The sequence below is a fragment of the Artemia franciscana genome, chromosome 21, assembly GCF_032884065.1.
Source record: "Artemia franciscana chromosome 21, ASM3288406v1, whole genome shotgun sequence".
NCBI lineage: Eukaryota > Metazoa > Arthropoda > Branchiopoda > Anostraca > Artemiidae > Artemia > Artemia franciscana.
The window spans coordinates 15,758,443-15,778,190 of NC_088883.1; the positions used below are offsets into that span (position 1 = coordinate 15,758,443).

Consider the following 19,748-nt stretch of genomic DNA (forward strand, 5'->3'; position numbering starts at 1 on the left):
ACTGTAATGAGCCTATCCTTTTTGCTAAGAGTTGGGAGGGGGGCACTTGATGTGCATTTGAAACTTATTTTTTAGAAAAGTGGTATATTTAATGCAGATGCTCGAAATTGTGTATTTAGTCTTCTAAGGGGGAAGAGGGGTTAAAACTCCCCCCTTTTGCCTTTCCCTTTGTACGCTCTTGTTTGGCAGGGTATTTCGCTTTCTTTTGGTGTTATTGGCATCAGGGATGTACACAAAAGAGGGGGCTCGCGGGTCGTCCTCCTAAAATCCTCAATTGTCTGGGAATTTTTGGGTACTTCTTGTTCAAATTATCAAACTGAATGTGTTTATTTTTTATTATTTCCCCTCCACCCTCCCCTTAAAAAATTAGGCGTTTCTGCCTAATTGGCACCCTCAATTGGTACTATCACAGGATTTGTCCCCAGTTTTTCACACACTACGCTCAATATACTAATATCTACAAAGCCTAGAATTGAAAATAGGAAATTTAATGGGGATAATATTGTAAAAATGGATGAGAATTAATAAAAAAGTAAAAAAAACAAGAGCTAAGAGCTCATATAGTATGAGCTCTAGCAAAATTCTAAGAATCAATAGATTGATTTAAAAGGAAAATTGGAGGCTTAATGCCGGTCGGGATTTAAAATAAGAGCTCTGAGTCACGAGGTACCTCTAAATATCAAAATTCATTAAGATCCGATCACCCACTCGTAAGTTATAAATACCTCATTTTTTCTACTTTTTCCTCTCCCTTCGGCCCCCCAGATGGTCTTATCGGGGAAAACGACTTTATCAAGTCAATTTGTGCGGCTCCCGGACGAGCCTACCAATTTCCATCGTCCTAGCACGTCCAGAAGCACCAAACTCGCCAAAGCTCTGAACCCAACCCCCTAACTCCCCCAGAGAGAGTGGATCCAGTACGGTTGCGTCAATCACGTATCTACGACATTTACTTATTCTACCCACCATGTTTCATCCCGATTTCTCTACTCTAAGCGTTTTCCAAGATTTCCGGTTTCCTCCTCCAACTCTCCCCAATGTAAACAGATCTGGTCGGGATTTCAAATAAGAGCTCTGAGACATGGGTTCCTTCTAAATATCAAATTTCATTAAGATCCGGTCACCCGTTCTTAAGTTAAAAATTCTTCATTTTTTTTTTACTTTTTCCAAATCAACACCCCCCAGCTCATCCAAAGTGAAAAGATCCGTTCCAATTATGTCAATCACGTATCTATAACTTGTGCTTATTCTTCCCACCAATTTTCATCCCGATCTCTCCACTCTAAGCGTTTTTCAAGAATCTGATCTGATCACCCGTTCGTAAGTTACAAATACCTCATTTTTTCAAATTTTTCGGAATTGCTCCCTCTCCCCCCAACTCCACCAAAGAGGATGGATCCAGTACGGTTATGTCAGTCACGTATCTTAAATATGTTTTTATTCCTCCCACCAAGTTTCATCCTAATCTCTCCGCTTTAAGTGTTTTCCAAGATTTCCCCCCCCCCCAATGACGCTGGATCCGGTCGGGATTTCAAATGAGACCTCTGAGTTACGATGTCCTTCTAAATATAAAATTTCATTAAGGTACGATCACTCCTTCGTAAGTTAAAAATACCTCATTTTTTTCTAATTTTTCAGAATTAACCCTCCCCCCATCTCCCCCAAATAGTGCGGATCCGTTCTGGTTATATCAATCACGTATCTAAGACTTCTGCTTGTATTCCCACCAAGTTTCATCCCAATCCCTTCACTCTAAGCGTTTTCCAAGATTTTAGGTTCCCCCCTAACTCCCTTATATGTCACCGGATCCAGAGTAAATCTGTTCCGGTTATGTCAGTCACGTATCTTGGACTTGTTTTTATTTTTCCCACCAAGTGTCATCCTCATCTCTCCACTTTAAGTGTTTTCCAAGATTTCCGCCCCCCCCCCCCTTATTCACTCTGGATCCGGTTGGGATTTAAAGTAAGAGATCTTAGTTGCGAGGTCCTTCTAAATATGAAATTTCATTAAGATCTGATCACTCCTTCGTAAGTTAAAAATACCTCATTTTTTTCTAATTTTCAGAATTAACCCTCTCCCCCCCAACTCCATCAAACAGAGCAGATCCGTTCCGGTTATGTCAATTACGTATCTAGGACTTCTGCTTATTTTTCCCACCAAGTTTTGTCCCAATCCCTCCACTCTAAGCGTTTTCCAAGATTTCAGGTTCCCCTCCTCCAGCTCCTCCCAATGTCACCGGATCTGGTCGGGATTTCAAATTAGATTTTTGAGACACGATATCCTTCCAAACATCAAATTTCATTAAGATCCCATCACCTGTTCGTAAGTTAAAAATGCTTAATTTTTTTCTATTTTTCCGAATTAACCGGCCCCCCACTCCTCCCCCCCCCCCACGCCAGATGGTCAAATCGGGAAAAGATTTCTGATTTAATCTGGTCTGGTCCCTGATTAGCCTGCCGAATTTCATCGTCCTAGCTTACCTGGAAGTGCCTAAAGTAGTAAAACTGGGACCGACAGACCGACATCTGGCTATATGTCACCTGGTTAATACCAAGTGCCATAAAAACGATAATATGTTGTTGTCCAATTTTTAACTCTAGTTTTTTTTAGGCTTCAATCTAGTTAAAGTTTTGACGAAAGTGATCCCTTATGGATCAGCGCTGATGTAACCAAAGGATCTTAAATTTCTGTTTTTTTTTTTCCAATTGACACACTTCATTAAACAAGTTTTGAAATCGTGCGCAGCAATTTCACTTTTCCTGTAGAAATCGCAAAAGAGTCTAGAATGATTTATAAATAGAAAATTGCCACAGATGGGCCTTCAACCACCTTTTTTGAATCATCTTTTTTCGGAAATTTTTCAAAGAAGCTATCGCTTGAAATCTGTGCACCAAACTATCCTTTGGTGCACCACTGTATTAAGGTGAACCATTCTTATGTGTTTGTAAGCACACTTCGGCAAAAGAAAATTAGAACTAAGTAAAATGAAATTGCTTTTTAGGGTGACCTTGTGTGCTGTAGTGTCTTGTCTGGTAACAGAAACTTTGAAGGTCGAGTACACCCCAACACACGTGCAAATTATTTGGCATCGCCTCTTTTGGTTGTTGCTTATGCACTTGCTGGAAGAGTGGATATTGATTTTAAGACTGAGCCGTTAGGTAAGTTTAATGTATTTTCCTGAAAAAATCACTTTTTCATGGGACAGTCTTTTAGGCTAAAACAAATGTCTGTATTAGCCGTTTGTTTTGTAGGACTACCTGCACGTTTTAAAAATGAATTTGCTACTACATGGCATTGCTGCCTCTGAAAATAAAGGCTCCATATGCGTATAGATTCTCGATAATTCTAAATCAATTAACTATCTCAGAATTTTCTCACAATAACATTTTGGCTTTCTTTAGGCTAGAATTGTTGTTTTGCACAACAGAATGGCTGATAACAGCGCTTTGCTGTGGGACAATCTTTTTGGCTAAAATAAATGTCTATGTTAGTCGTTTATTTTGTAGGACTACCTACACCTTTTAAATACGAATGTACCACAGTACGGTATTACTGCCCCTGAAACTCGAGGCTCAATATACGTACAGTTTTTCAATAATTCTAAATCATTAGGCTATTTGCGAATTTTCACACAATAGCTTATTGGACTTTTTGACTAGAATTGTTGTTTTTTCTTTTTGCACTACAAAATGGCTGAGAATGTCACTTTGCTATGGTAAAGTCTGTTTGAAAAAAATAAATATCTAAGTTAACCGTTTATTTTATAGGACTACCTACACCTTTTAAAACGATTGTGCTACCCTAGGACATTACTGCCTCTGAAACGCGAGGCTCAATATGTGTATAGATTTTTGATAAGCCTGAACCAATTAACTATCCCTTGGAATTTTTACACAATAGCATTTTAGCCTTGTTTTGGCTAGAATTGTTGTTTTGCACCACAAAATGCCTGAAAATACCACGTTAGTGTGGAAAAGTCTTTTTGGCTAAAATAAATGTCTATGTTAGCCGTTTATTTTGTAGGACTACCTGCACATTTTAGAAAAAGAATGCGCCACCGTACTGGCTTTACTGCCTCTGAAACTCGAGGCTCAGTATGTGTATAGTTTTTGATAATTCTAAATCAATTGACTATCTCTTTGACACTGCTTTGCTGTAGGACAGTCTTTTTGGCTGACACTGCAGTTGACACTGCTTTGCTGTAGGACAGTCTTTTTGGCTAAAATAAATGTATCTGTCAATCGTTTATATTTTAGGACTGCCTGCACATTTTAGAAAACGAATACGCCACCGTACGGCATTACTGCCTCTGAAACTCGAGGCTCATTATGCTTATTGTTTTTTCAATAAATCTAAATCCTTTGACTATCTCAGAGTTTTCATAAAATAGCTTTTTCGCCCTTTTTGACTAGAAGTACTGTTTTTCACCACAAAATAACTGAAAACATCACTTTGCTATGGGGCCGTCTTTTTGGTAAAAATAAATGTATGTTAACCGTTTATTTTGTATGACCGCCTGCACCTTTTAAAAAGGAATGTGCTACCGTACGGAAATACTATCTCGGAAACTCGAGGCTCAATATGTGTATAGATTTTTTTATAATTCTAAATCCATTCATTATTTCAGAATTTTCGCACAATTGCTTTTTGGCCCTTTTCTCACTAGAATTGTTGTTTTGCATCACAAAAAGCCTAAAAACACCACTTTGCTGTGGAACAGTCTTTTTGGCCTTACTAAATGTCTAAGTTAGCCGTTTATTTTATAAGACTACCTGCATCTTTTAAAAACGAATGCGCTACCATACAGCATGACTGCCTCTGAAACTCGAGACGCAATATGTGTATAGTTTTTCAATAATTCTAAATCAATTAACTATCTCGGAATTTTCACACAATAACATTTTAGCCTTCATTTGGCTAGAATTGTTGTTTTCGCCACAAAATGACTGAAAAATTGCTTTGCTGTGGAACATTTTTTTGGCCAAAATAAATGTCTATATTACCCGTTTATTTTGTAGAACTACCTGCATCATTTAAAAACGAATGATCTACCATACGGCATTACTGCCTCTGAAACTCTAGGCTCAAAATGTGCATATATTTTCGATAATTATAAATCAATTAACTATCTCAGAATTTTCACTCAATAGCTTTTTGGCCTTTTTGACCAGAATTGTTGTTTTTCTCACGACATAATGGCTAAAAACGTCGCTTTCCTGTGGGACAGTCTTTTTGGCTAAAATAAATGACTATGTTAACTATGTATTTTATAGGACAACCTGCACCTTTAAAAAAGAATGGGCTACCGCAAGGAATTACTGCCTCTAAAACTTGAGGCTCAATATACGTATAGATTTTCGATAATTTCAAATCAATTAACTATTTCAGAATTTTCACTCAATAGCATTTTAGCCTTATTTTGGCTAGGATTTCCGTTTTTCACAACAAAATGGCTAAAAACAGCACTTTGCTCTGGGACAGTCTTTTATGGCTAAAATAAATATCTATGTTAGCCTTGTATTTTATAGGACTAGCTGCACCTTTTAAAAACGAATGCGCTACCGTACATCACTCGCTCTAAAACTGGATGCTCAATTTGCGTATAGATTTTCGATAGTTTTAAATCTAACTCACTCACCATATTCATAATATTTTAATTAACTAACTCACAATATTCAAACTATAGCTTTTTTTTCAGTTTGTTTTTAACTAGAATTGTTATTATGTACCACAAAATGGCTGAAGATTTTGCTTTGCTGTGGGACAGTCTTTTTGGCTAAAATAAATGTCTCTATCAATCGTTTATTTTGTAGGACTACCTGCACCTTTTAAAAACGAATGCATATATCTGTGTTTATCTTTGTGTGTTTGTGTGTCTGACTGTGTGTTTTTTGTCTCTCTCGCTCTCTGTGCCTGTGTGTTTTGCTCTGTGTTTGCCTATCTCTGTGTCTATCTTTTTCGTTTGTGTGTTTTTTGTTTGTTTTTGTGTTTTTGTCTCTCTAACCGTGCCTGTGTTTGTGCCTGTCTCTGTGTCCATCTTTGTGTGTTTGTGTGTCTGACTTTGTGTTAGTGTGTTTTTTTCTCTTTCTCTCATCATGTCTGTGTGATTTCCTGTCTGTGTCTATCTTTGTGTGTTTTTTGTGTCTGACTCAGCGTGTTTATGTGTGTGGTTTTTGTCTCTTTCACCGTGCCTGTGTGTTTGACTGTTTCTGTGTCTATTGTTGTGTGTTTATGTGCTTGACTCTGTGTGTTTATATGTGTGTTTTTTGTCTCTTTCTTTGCGTTCCTTTGTTTCTGAGTGTGTGTATCTGTCTCTGTGTTTGTCCTTTTTGTTTGCATGTGTATGACTTTGTTTGTTTGTGTGTTTGTTTGTCTCTTTCACCGTACCTGTGTGTTAGAGTGTGTGTTTGCTTTTCTGTGTGTCTATCTTTGTGTGTTATGCATGTGTTTTTTGTCTCACTCTGATTGCGTGTTTGCCTGTCTCTGTCTCTTGTTGCCTGTCCTGGCCTGTCTCTTGTGTGTTTGACGATGTGTTTGCCTGTCTCTGTGTCTATCTGTGTTTTTGTTTCTGACTCAGTCTTTGTGTGTAGTTTTTGTCTCTCTCTCTCTCTGTGACTTTGTGTTTGAGTGTGTGTTTGTTTGTCTGTGTGTCTATCTTTGTGTGTTTTTGTGGCATACTTTGTGTATTTTACAGCACTTCTGGCCAAAAGAAGGCTTAAGTGCTGTTTTGTGAAAATTCTGAGATAGTTAATTGATTTAGAATTATCGAAATGCTATACGCATATTGAGATTTGAGTTTCAGAGACAGAAATGCTTTACGGTAGCGTATTCCTTTTTAAAAGGTGCAGGTGCCAAAGGTGCATATAGACCTTTATTTTAGCCAAAAAGACTGTCCGATAGCAATGTGATGTGTTCAGCCATTTTGTGGTGCAAAACAACTTTTTCAGTTACAAAAGAGCCAAAAAGCTATTGTGGGAACATTTTGAGACAGTCAAATGATTTAGAACTATTGAAAATACAATACGCATATTTAGGCTAGAGTTTCAGAGGTAGTAATACCGTGCGGTAGCTCGAAGAGTTTCAGAAGTAGTCTTACAAAATAAACGGCTAACATACATATTTATTTTCGCCATTAGAGACCGTCCCATATCAAAGCGCTGTTTTCAGCCATTTTGTGGTGCAAAACAACAATTTTAGCCAAAAGAAGGCTAAAATGCTACTGTCCGAAAGTTATGAGATTGTCAATTGATTTAAAATTATCAAAAAACTAAACGCATATTGAGCCTCGAGTTTCAGAGGCAGTAATGGCGTACGGTTGCGCATTGATTTTTAAATGGTGGAAGTAGTCCTACAAAATAATGGTTAACATAGATATTTATTTTAGCCAAAAGGACTGTCTACAGCACACACGCATCCGTGATCTTTCTATTAGCAAAAAAAAGCTAAATTCTTTATTTTTGCTTATGGCAACTTTGTAAAACGAACTAAAGCGTAGATAAAATTTTAACTCTAATAACAACCCTCTCACCTCTGGAATTGCTTGCTAGGGTGAGCTAGCCACATATCGCCACGGTGGCGTGAACTAAGCATAGTCTTGGTTTCAAGAAATGTGGCATTTTTATTTAAAAACTCTCTAATAACCGACTGCAAAATTCTTTATTTTGCTCATAGGGGTCTTGTAAAACATGAACCATAGCGCAAATAAAACTTTACCTATAATAAGAACTCTCCCTCCGGGAATCGATTGCTACTACCTCTCTTTAATCCATGGTTCTTTTTGCTTACATTTTACCCTTTATATGTTTTTTCACGTTTTGTCTTTCGTTTATTATGTTTTAATTGCTTTTACTCTGTTTTAATAATGCTTGTAAATATATTTTTATTAATAAAATTTGTATGTAATGAAGCCTTAGTTCTTTAGATTTCTTGTTCCAAGATAAAACTTCAATACGTAATCATTTACGTAATGAAATATCTAACGCCAATGCTATGTAACATCTCATTGATTGAATAGCTAACTCAACCTGACTAGGTCACTTTACAAAATTTATAATGCTGTAATATGGAGGTGTATCTAACAGGGCAAAAACATTTAATTTTGATTTTAATTTCCCTCCAGTTCTACTGTGAAAGATAGCGCTTTCTTAAAAGCTGTTATATCATATGCCAAAGACCATACAACTTTTATAAATATGTGTAAATCAATTTTCTTCCCAGGATATAATCCTGAGGGCAAACCGATTTTTCTTGCCGACATTTGGCCATTGAGGTCTGAAATCCAAGAAGTTGAACGAAAACATGTGATTCCTGCTATGTTCCAAGAGGTATATGAAAAAATTCAAAAGGGCAATCATCAGTGGAATAGCCTAGAGGTTGTCGAAAGTGACCTTTATCCATGGGAAGCATCAAGTACCTATATCCAAAGGCCACCTTTCTTTGACGATATGACAAAGGTAAATCATCTCAGTCAGTTTTATGCTCTAATGCTAAAAATCCAGATAATTTTGGTTGTGAAGAATGAGCCCTAGCCCATAGTAATCGAAAATTTGAAAACTTGTGTAAAAAACAAAACAAAAACTTAAATAGGGAATATGTAATAAGAATGGGTTTTTAGTGATGGTAAATCATTTATCACTTAAAGATATTTTTTAAATAGAAAGATTTTGCAATAAAAATATAAAAATTTAGAATTAAAAACTAATTATTGAGAAGTTGGCAAACTGAAAACATTGTGTCCTGTCTCAAAAAGGGCGTTTAAGCGTGTCTAAATTCAACGTCAGGTCTCCAAAGCTGCTATCTCACTCTTCGTTGGGTCGTAAACGTGATTATAACCAACTGCAATACATTATTTGGGAATTGATAATGATTGTCAATTTCCTATGATTTTTTTTTATGGTGCCAATGTTATCCTGAATAGCAACGTTAGAAGGTAGATTATATTTTTTATTAGTCGACTTTACCGTTTTAGTAAATTTATTGTTTTGCTAAAATTTTAGTAGTTATCCATGTTTTACTTGCCTACTAGGGGTACGTTTATCATCCCTCCCCCCCCCTTCACAGCGGTGATCTGAAGGATCCCTTAATATACCTTGTATTATACATTTCAAAGTTTCCTATTTCTGAAGGGAAACTACTCATTCTTTCTACAAAATTCATGTGGGTTCCCATAGGTACATGTGCGTTTAAAAACGAAAGAGAATGGAAAATAAACGCTTGCCATGCTTAAAAAGGATTATAACCGTACAAAGTTAAAAAAAGAAGAAAAAACATCTGAGTAATTACTTTTTATTAATTTATTCATCCAATAGCTTGTAAGTTTAACATAAAAAGTGAAAATCGGAAAGAGGCAATTGCTGGAATATTTAACAAAAATCAATGGTAGACTTATGGTTGACAATATACATCACTGTAAAAAAAAAGGTGTTTACTAACTCAGCGTTAAAACTAGGAACGGTACAAGCAGTGACACAACTATCAGGTAATGAGTTTCAAAGTTTTATTGATCCATTTACAAAAGACATGTCACCTATTTTGAATTTTGATGCGGGGGGGGGGGGGGGGTAAATTTCAATGTGTTTTGCCTGGTTGATGTATAATGGCTTCTTTGAAAGAAATTTTCTGAATCCAAATTTACAATGTCGTTTGCAATGCTGTAGACACTGAGAAGATCAGAGCGCTTCCGACGGAAGTGAGGACTCGGCAATCCTAACGCCTCTAAACGTTTTGAATACGACAAATGCCTCAGGTAGGGAATTAGCTTTGTAGCAGATCTTTGTACTGATTCAATTTTCTTCCTATCATCTGTATTTATAGAGTAACATACTGGAGAGCAATATTCAAAGATAGGGCGAACCTTTGACTTTCATAGTTTAAGAAAAAAATTTACATTAAACTTCAAAAATACTCTTTTAATTCTAGACAATATAAACCGTGCTCTACCCGACACAATCCCCGTATGCTCATCAAACTTTAATAAAGGATCAAATACTGTGACAAGATCGCGGGTAGTCCTCACCTCCGGTACCTTGGTACTTCCAATCAAATAGTAAGGATGTGAATTTCTAACCGACTTTCTACAGAGATAGTACATGACAGCACACTTTGAAGTGTTTAAAACCATATACAGGGTGACTCAAAAAGATCCGTACCCATGTTTTATTTGATAAAAAATCCATTTTTTTTTTACAAATATCCTTTCTGTTGCAGGACGTGAAAGATGAACCTAAGGATGACCGTTTGCAGCTATAGTTGCCCCAAAAATTTCTTGGACCAATCAGCAGGAGATGTTCTCTCTGGAGACCTATTTTGCGACTAAATCATACCAGAGTGTACAAATTCAGTTTCGAAAACTTCCATTGTCGCAACTTTCCACCAAAATCACGATTGTTAGTTGGGTTACGAAATTCAGTGAGCATGGGACGGTAGTGGACTTATTTTTTAAAGCCACAGGGGAAACTTATTCAGGCAGGAAAGAGAGTGCGAGGAAAGAAAAAAAACATGCTGTATTGAGGGACTACACTGTCCAATTAAACGTGAGAACACGTAACAGTGACTCCCTTGTCATTCCGAGTTCTTGGCTATGTCTACGTACTGATTTTCTAGGACTGCGTCCTACGGAGTCCTTTACTGGAGCGATTTTTTCTTCTGTCCTTGCATTCCTTTGTCATTCCGAGTTCTTGGCTGCGTCTATGCGCTGATTTCCTAGGGTTGCATCCTACTGAGTCCCTCACTGCAGCAATATTATTCTCTTTTTCCAGCCTTAATAAGTTCCCCCCTGTGGCTTTAGAACATAAGTCCACAACTATTTTGGAGACATTCGTCCAAAATAGGTCGCAAAATAAGTTACGACAATTGAAAACTTTTCGAAACTGAATTTGTACACTCTGGTATGTTTTTTTTTTCACAATTAGGTCTCCAGGGGAATATCTTCTACTGATTGGTCCAAGACATGTTTGGGGCAACTATAGCTGCAAACGATCATCCAAAGGTTCACCTTTCATGTCCTGCAACAGAAAGGATATTTGGTAAAAAATCGATTTTCTATCGAATAAAATATGGGTACGAATCTTTTTGGGTCACCCTGTAGTTTGCCCTGCACCATTCACTTAAACTTTCTATGTCCTCCTGGAGTAGTTTTCCATCTTGTTGCGATCCAAGTTTCCTATACAACTTCACATCATCAGCAAAAGCTTCAACTGGAGAATTTCTTATAACTGACGGTAGATCATTTATATATATGGAGAATAAAATCGGACCTAAGCAACTACTCTATAGAACCCCGCTACTAACTAATATACTTGAGGATTTTGCCTGACCAACAGCAACATCTTCACTTCTACCAATCATGAAACTTTCAATCCACCTACGTGTACGCTCACCGAGATTTTGGAGTTTTTGAAGCAGCTTAGAGTGGCATATTTTGTCGAAGGCCTTAGAAAAACCGAAATATATGCAATCAAATGGGTCACCTCAGTCACCGTCAGTCACCGTCAGCAAACTGCTTGAAGTCTTTTATGACCCCCAAAAGTTGCCTACTACATGAACGCTTCTGCCTGTATACATGTTGAGCCTCTGACCATAGCCCATTGTCTTCATAGTGCAACCGTATACGATTAACCAAAAATTTTTCCATTATTCTGCAAAATGTTGAAATAATAGAAATCGGTATGTAATTTTGAAAAGAATCACGTCTAACAGACTTGTATAGTGGCTTCAGAAGAGCTTCTTTCCATCTGCTGAAATTTTCTCATAAACTGTGTAATCTCTTGAAATAATCTGACTGTGTCATTTAGATATTTACATTTTTTTGCTACGTATTTTCAACCACTACTGAATCCCACTGTGTGCTAATCTCAGAATATGCGTTGTAATTATTTTAGAAATATCTTACTAACTCTAGATTTTTATTTCGTTAACTGAATAGAAATGTACTTTTTCGGAAAGTTTTTTTTTATGTATTGCGCGATCTAAACAAAAATACAGCCTACTGTGGTTAGAGGACATACTCGCAAGAACGATGTAGAATATTCGCTATATGCTAGTCCATTCCACGAGCACGGTAAAACATCAGACTTTTATTATTGCACACCATACCTAAGGCTCTGGGTGCCTGTTGATGAATTATAAATCCAATTTATGCAGGGTGCCGGACAGAACCATCCGTCCTGAAAGGGTTAAACTTCTTGTTTCTTTTTAATTCCAAATAAAAAAATTACATGAATAGACCTGAGAAAAAATGCAGTGAAAAAAAATATAGCAGAGGGATTACTAGAAAATATAGCAGGAAGACATTTTGACTTTTTTTAATCCCTTGGAAAAAAAAACTAGTGAGAGCCAAATTATTCTCAAACTTTCCATTCTAGTTCCCTAAAACAAAATATAGCTCATGGTAATGCTTCTTTAAATTTTCTGTACCATTCTCCTTTCTGGCTCCCAAGCGCCTAGATTCATTTCAAAATAGGGTCTGAGTGCCTTGTGTCATAGTGCTGTAAAGTTAACCCATTAGTACCCAACGTTCCTAAATGGGCACAGTTTGACTTAGATTTGTTTAGCTCATTGTTTTATAGGTGAGACGCCCAGGAGTGTTCCACAGTTAAGAATAGTGTTAAAAAATAAGATTAAATTTTCACATTCAGATTTATCAAGATTAAGTATATTTTCTCGATTTTAGTAAAACTGAAAATTTTAAGAAATTTGATGAGGCTACTTTTAGACTAAGGCTTAGCTGTAGTTTCTACTAACACTGTCTAAACTAAAGTTCTTGACAAAGCTAGTTCACTAGGGAATAGGGTTTTGGAACGCTGTTTGTCTGTCTGCTATGAACAATCTTATATCTCAAGGTTTTTATGAAAGTGTTCCCAATCGGGAACAATGGGCAGAAACGACTGTTGTTTGATACGGGCAAAAAAAAAACATTTTCGCTTACAAATGAGATTAAAACCATTTCAAAACATCGAGAAAGTTGTTGCCGCAATAGAAGAGATGTCTGGCGGCGACGACGACCCTGTGGATATGATTATAATCCACTCTGACATAGCTGGAGTGAGTGACAAAGGTGAGGGAAACGATGAGCCTGCAGAGGCTGATGTATCCCAAAGTTTTCCGCGTGATGTTGCCGGCTCGATAAAGATCCATACGGTGTTTGCTATTCCTGAGCCCGATAGTGATGATCTGCCCATCATCAGTCCGACTCCCAAGACAAAAGATCGGACTACTCCTAAATGTCAAGCCAGTCAAGCCCCACAGTGGAAGAAATAAAAAGTCTATCACAGTGTTTCTGCACTTTGCGAATAATGAAAATATTGACCTTGGCGACAAAATGGTCAGTTTGCGATAACTCTTAGAGATTGTAAACTCGAAGTTTGGGACCTTCTCCAGGTAACTCTCCATTGACTAGCAAATGACACCGTGCGACGAGCGTCATTGCTGCAAAATATTTATCAAGGGTAAGCTAATTCGTTCTGGCTACAAAGCCTGGGTATTAGCTTGATCCCATGGCTACCCTTTCAACATAGATCTCTATCAAGAGAAAGCAGCAGTCACCCTCTGCCGCTAAGCACAAGAGCTGTAACAAAATTGCTATCAATCGTTGAAGACCCATTAAAGCATGACGTTTATTTTGACAACTTTTTTTTTACAAGCTATGACTTGCTTGTTCAGCTTCATCGCCTTGGTTTTAGGGCGACTGGAAAAGTCTGTTAAAATCGCTTGAGGGGGCGCTTTTCAGAAGACTCTAAGACTCTCGAAAAGAAGGAGCATGTGTTTTCTGATTTCACATCGCCAAGAACTGTTTTAGCTGTCGAATGGAATGGCAGCAAAGCTGTATGCGTTGTAATCAACTTTGATTCTATTGAGCCCAAATTTCATGCCAAACGTTACTCAAGCAATACTTGTAAAGATATATTTGTTCCGCAGCTTGCCATTGTCAAGAACTATAGGTTGGCGTTGACCTATCTAGACAACGCCTTTCTTGCTGTAGACCCATTGTGAGAAGCCAAAAATGGAATTAGATGATTGGTCACAATCTTCTGTGCATCCTCGGCATAGCAGCTTGGAAATTCTACTATCACCTCCACGGAAATTAGGACGGAGTACAATTGTCACAGCTATCATGTCTGAGAAAAGTTGTGGTGGAAGCAACGAGAATTTTGGTCGGGTCAACAGAGGGGAGGGGGTCCTAGAGTGATACGTATTTTTACAAAGGAGCCTGCTTCAAAGTAAGGCCGATGCACTGTTTGTCGGAAGAAAACACGTCTGCAGTGTCGTAACTGCGGGGTGATACTCCACCTTCAAACTTGTTTTGAATCATTCAATGCATGGAACTCGAATTTTTTTTGTTTTAATATACTTTTGCTACTTTTTCTTACTTTATGGTCAAAGTTGATAAGTAAAGATTTAACCCGGATCTGCCCATTGTTCCCAAATGGAAACATACCATAGCACCAATGGTGAAGGTGCTAATTTTTGTTTGCATTAAAAATATTTAAAATGGAGCCCAATGACTTCCCTTGAAAATATTAAGCGTGGACTTCGACCTGGATCCGGGTTGGGCATTAATGGGTTAAGCGAAGTGTTATGTACGATAATTCAGACGATGAAAAATTTTTGTGAGAGGAACTTATGAAATGCAAGTTACAAACAATTATATTGAGTTATAATCATGTATATTAAGAAAAATAATGTTTGTATCCAGAATATGATTCGTAGTTTGATGACAAGAAAAGGAGTATGATCTTCAAATATTTCCGACTTCATAGAATTTCGTTTTCTTAGGAAATTCCTCCAGTGAAGCCAATTGTAAATGCCAAAGTTCTTTTGATGCTTGGTGATTCTGTAACTACAGATCATATATCTCCTGCCGGGAGCATCTCACGCACTTCACCAGCTGCTAGATTTCTTCAGTTAAAAGGGTAAGAGACTTCTCTTATAAATTTTCCTCTGAGATAGTCGTTTATAGCGCCTGGTGCCAGATTACATATTTCCCTGAGTGATCCACCAAAGGCCTGTATCAGGATGCCAGTGTAATGAAAGGAAAGTGTTTTCTTTTGCTTTTGTTTCAATTTCGATGGCACCAGGCAGCTAAAGGTAGGCAGTAATAGGTCCTGTTATGTCAATTGTCAACCATTTACCTTGATTTTTGATCTGGGTTTGGTTTCTGTCGAATTTTCTTTTTAATGGCAATAACCGGAAGGTTTTTAGGGATAACCCTCCTCGGGGAACCATTCTAAGTGGAGATGCACCGTGTTACCCTCCTGTTCTTCAAGTACTCAGTGCTCGAGTTCTTGTGTAAAATCCGACCTTTACTCCTTTTTTATGTGTATGCCAAATTGCGTTGGCAAACTCTGAACGTCTTACTCTCTAAACGCTTGGTTTCTGATTAGTTGTGAAATAGGCTGTGAAACTGTAAAATAAGAAAACGTGACTATGAAAAGGAAAATTATGTTTTCTGTTTATTCAATGTTTGTTAAATTCTTCAGGCTCTTTGCTTTTATTCTTGTTATTGTTATTATTAATAATATTGCTCCTACAAAAAGGATAAAAAGTTTAGTCTAGTATTGTATGAAGGTTTCCTCCTAGTCCCTGGCGCTTTTGGTCTCAATCGTGTACACAATAATTCCTTTAGAAAATCGTGTTGCACAATCCGAAAGTAAGGATCAAGTAGTCTATATGAAGCAAAATTGGAGTGGACCAATGCACACAATGTCTTTTGTTGAAGTTCAACATCCTGCTCAATAGTCTCTGGCAGTCTCAACTTAATGCCCTTGGCTGCTCCCGATATATTATAGATACATCCTTTTACGACATGGATGTACATTGTGTCTTTTGGTTTAATTCAACATCCCTCTCAGCATTCCCTGAAAGTTTAAAGTTAATACCCTAGCCCTTCCCAGATATTAAAGCAACGTCCTTTTGATTTTTTTTTTCATCCCTTTGTTTCTTTCTTTGTAATGTCCGAAGGAAAAGAAGAACTTCATAATGCTCATGGTTGAAAACCTTAAACCCTAGGTTTATAATTTTGTTTAAACCAATGAAGATTGGAGTTCGGTCTAGAGGCCATGCGTAGTGACCGTTTTATTTGTCAAAAGAAGGTAATTGTGTGTTTTGGAACTATTTTTGGTAAGTCACGACGTCATTATAAACGAATTCCCAGTCATACATAATATGATAGATCGCGTACTCCTCTGCCTATTTTAAAATAGGATCCCTAGCTTTTCTTTGCTTTAAAGGCACATTAACGCCGAAGTGATTACTCCGAAGACGGAGTAAGGAAAAAAGAAAAGAATAAAAATAACACACGAATAGAAAGCCAGTTAATGCCCTAATTATGGTTATAACAACGACATACAACGATAAGAATTAAACATGAATAGGAAACCAATTTAAATATTAATGCAGTTAGTATGGCCATGACAAAGACATACAAAATACTAAGCATTGCTGAATTAGAACTCAGTACCTATCATTCTTTGAAGAACTGATTTTTCGGTTATGCTTAGCAGTTAGTGTAGAAATTGCAAGATCCGGGTAAGCGAGTTTAAATTTTCCAGTCAATGTAGAATTCTGATGCCAAGCAAACGAAGCAAATATCTAGCGGAACAAAAGAAAACGGACTGAGCTTTCAGACAATCAGTTTTAATGAATAACTTTCAAAATGGGATAATATAAAAGATGCGAGGGACGGCTACGGTATTTAAAAGGCATTACTTAATAATAGACAGTTGAGTCGAAATTTTGCTGCAAAGATCGATGAATAAGAAGCGGATATACGTCGTTTAAAATCAACGATATGATCAATCGCTCTAACAGTGGCATCACCGAGTGCTATAAAGGTTTCATTTATATGTTTCATTTATAAGAGCCATTGTTGATGGAAGACTGGACGGTCATATAAAAGCGCAAAATAGGCCTTTTCTCCTTCTAAGCGTTCTTAGTATATTGGTTCAGGAAACTTACAAATGATATCTATGCTCAATTATTTGTTCAAGGGGAAACTGTTTCTTTTGGGTATTTGAAGATTAAAAGAAAACTTGAGTAATGCTTACATTTTCAGTAGAATTGTAGGATGCCACCTATATCGATAATACCCATGTCCAGTCTTATATTTCAGAAAAGCAGGTTTCACCTGGAAACTCTAACACTTACTTCTCTCTAAATGAGATTTCTCTATAGGAAATAGTTCTTTGTAGACAAGATTCCATCCCAATGTGACCATGAAAAACTGGTTGAATCTGATATCATTCTGGTGTTGGGCCAAACGTTTCCCTGTTACTTGAAAACGTATTCATCGCTGAGCTTTAAGCTCTATTTGTCTTTGCAACAAACTTATAGCATTAAGAATACTTGAACAAATAGCTACTCAGTTAGCTCTCAAATCAACTTCAGATGGCCATTCTTCCTCCCTTGACAGTTGTTTTTCTTCTTTCAAAACTTATTTTTAAAGTTAGGTTGGTTTCCCCAGTTACCCTTGATCCGTATTTCAGTATTATTTCCTACTTGATATCTTACAGTATTGGTATGTCTGGCTTTCGTAATATTAGCTCTATGGTTCGTAATACAGTCGACTTTCGATAATTTGAAACTTGGGGGTCCGGGAAAAAAGTTCAATTTACCGGGATGTTCAAAATAACAAGAGTTTTCAATTAATCAACAAGGAACAAGAATGAATTTCAGATTAACAAGTGTTTTATTGAAAAAAACATCACATATATGTACATACATACATATAAACTCTTTTATTTAATTTCCTAATCACATATGTATGAGGAGTATGTTAAAGCCATGCGGGCGAAAAATTATTTTGCAAAGCAGTGTATGTTTGATGAATCTACTAACATTTTACATTGTTAAGTTCAATGGTAATGAAAGCTGTAAAGAAATTATCACTTGTTTCTGCTTTGAGAGCGTAAGGTGTTGATTGATAATCTTGCCTTGTTAATGTGACTGGAAAAAATATTTATCTTTTTTTTATCCTCCTCTTGGAAAGTCAACAATGTAGTTTTCTCTTCATCTTGGAGAGTCACCAATGTATCCTCCTCCTCCTCCTCATCTTAGAAAGGCAACAAATGTGGCCTTCTCTTTCTCTTCATCTTGGAAAGTCAACAATGTGGCCTCCTCCTCCCTAGCTTGGAAAGTCAACAATGTGACCTCCTCTTCCTCCTTATCTTGGAAATTCAACAATGTGACCTCCTCCTCCTCATCTTGGAAAGTCAACAATGTGGCCTTGGTTAAAGCACTATAGATAGCAATTTTATCATCCATGTGAACAACATCCTCAAAGGTAGACTCATCACAGTTTGGTAGAAGCAACCACACTGTGTCTAGAGGAATGAATTTCGTTAAATATCGTGACTGTGATAATCGTATGGGGTTTTCTGTTTCCTAAGCCAACTCACTTTTTTGAAGCACTTATGCAGTGTGGTAGAACTGACATTTTTCCATGCCTTGTCAATATCTTTTTTTATTTATTTTACTTACGAAAATAATTGAGCAGATTGAAAACTTAGTCGCTGCATAATTGTATGGGATAATTGTTCCAACGTTAATACTACGTCTTGGAGACAAAAAAAATTTAATGGTATTTTCACTTTTACAGTTGTCACAGTTCAAAGGTGAAATGAGTTTGTTTCAGACCAGAAGGATTTGAGTTCATCCCAATCAGTGGTAAACGGTTCGTGGTAAACGCCTTTACCATCGTGCTGTATAAAAAAAGAAAAAACAAATTTAGTCTTTAATTGCGAAGAACAAGTTTTTGTTGATCCAGAAGGATTATCTTTTTGGCTGTGATTTATTGCGTTATTGTAAAATACATGTATTTAAAACACTTTGCTTTAATTTTTCAGAATATTGACTAAAAATAAAAAAATAAATCACTTGAACAATCAAGATGACTGAAAGAAACTAACAAAAACAAACTGAATATTTAACATTTAATGCTATCAATTCCTTAAAATCGAAGAAATTAAGGATTCCATTTCAGTTTTTTTTTTTCAAGCTTGTAAGCGCAAAGAAATTTGTTCATGATATATTTTGTTTCTGATGCAAGTGACGAATTAGGTTTTACATTACAATTAAAGTATTACATTATAGTCAGGGGTGGGGGAATGGGGCACCAGTCAAAATGCTACTTATAGCAATTTTTGTTAGTTTTTTGACTTGAATATTCTTGTATTTATTTATTCACCTTAAAGCCAAACTCCTTTTTAAAACCAAACAGTATTTTAAAGCCAAATTCTTTTATTTCTATTTCTGACATTTTTTTTCGCATTTTCTGGTTTCTTGTGTATGCAATAAGTATACATTTTTCTAATATAGATAGGCCTAAATTTAATAAACTTAAGTTACTTATTTATAACCCTTCTCAGTTCGCATCTCAAACTTTAACTTTAGTTCAGAAAAAGAAAAGTATGCATTAAAATGCTTTTCAATCCCAATTAAATTAAAAAATAGCTTTTTTTCTGCTGAAAGTAGGGGCAACTTTAAAACTTAACCTGAACAGAAATTATTCCGTATATAAGGGAGGCTGCATTATCCCCAATTCCTTGCTCTTTACGCTAAAGTTTTAAACTTCTTTCAAAATACTTCTCATTCAAATTCAACGACCCTTGTGTTTGATCTGTCTTTCTCAAAGAATTTTGGTAAAAAAAACAGGCCTTTCTCCAAAGGCTTTGGGGGATCATGTCAATCCCAGAGGCATAGTTATCACGTCTTTCAACTATGATGAACCAAATGGTTATCTCAAAATCTTGATC

General features: G+C 36.7%; 1 protein-coding gene across 4 annotated transcripts in view; it reads left to right on the forward strand.

Annotated features, from left to right (window-relative positions):
- The window catches only part of LOC136040664 (cytoplasmic aconitate hydratase-like), an 83,629-nt gene that overhangs the window by 55,528 nt on the left and 8,353 nt on the right, over positions 1-19,748 (forward strand). For all 4 annotated transcript variants that reach the window (XM_065724952.1, XM_065724953.1, XM_065724954.1 and 1 more), the window contains 3 exons: positions 3,002-3,158; positions 8,218-8,453; positions 14,773-14,909. In XM_065724952.1, coding sequence (XP_065581024.1) covers positions 3,002-3,158; positions 8,218-8,453; positions 14,773-14,909 — 530 coding nt within the window. The remainder of the gene's footprint in view (positions 1-3,001; positions 3,159-8,217; positions 8,454-14,772; positions 14,910-19,748) is intronic.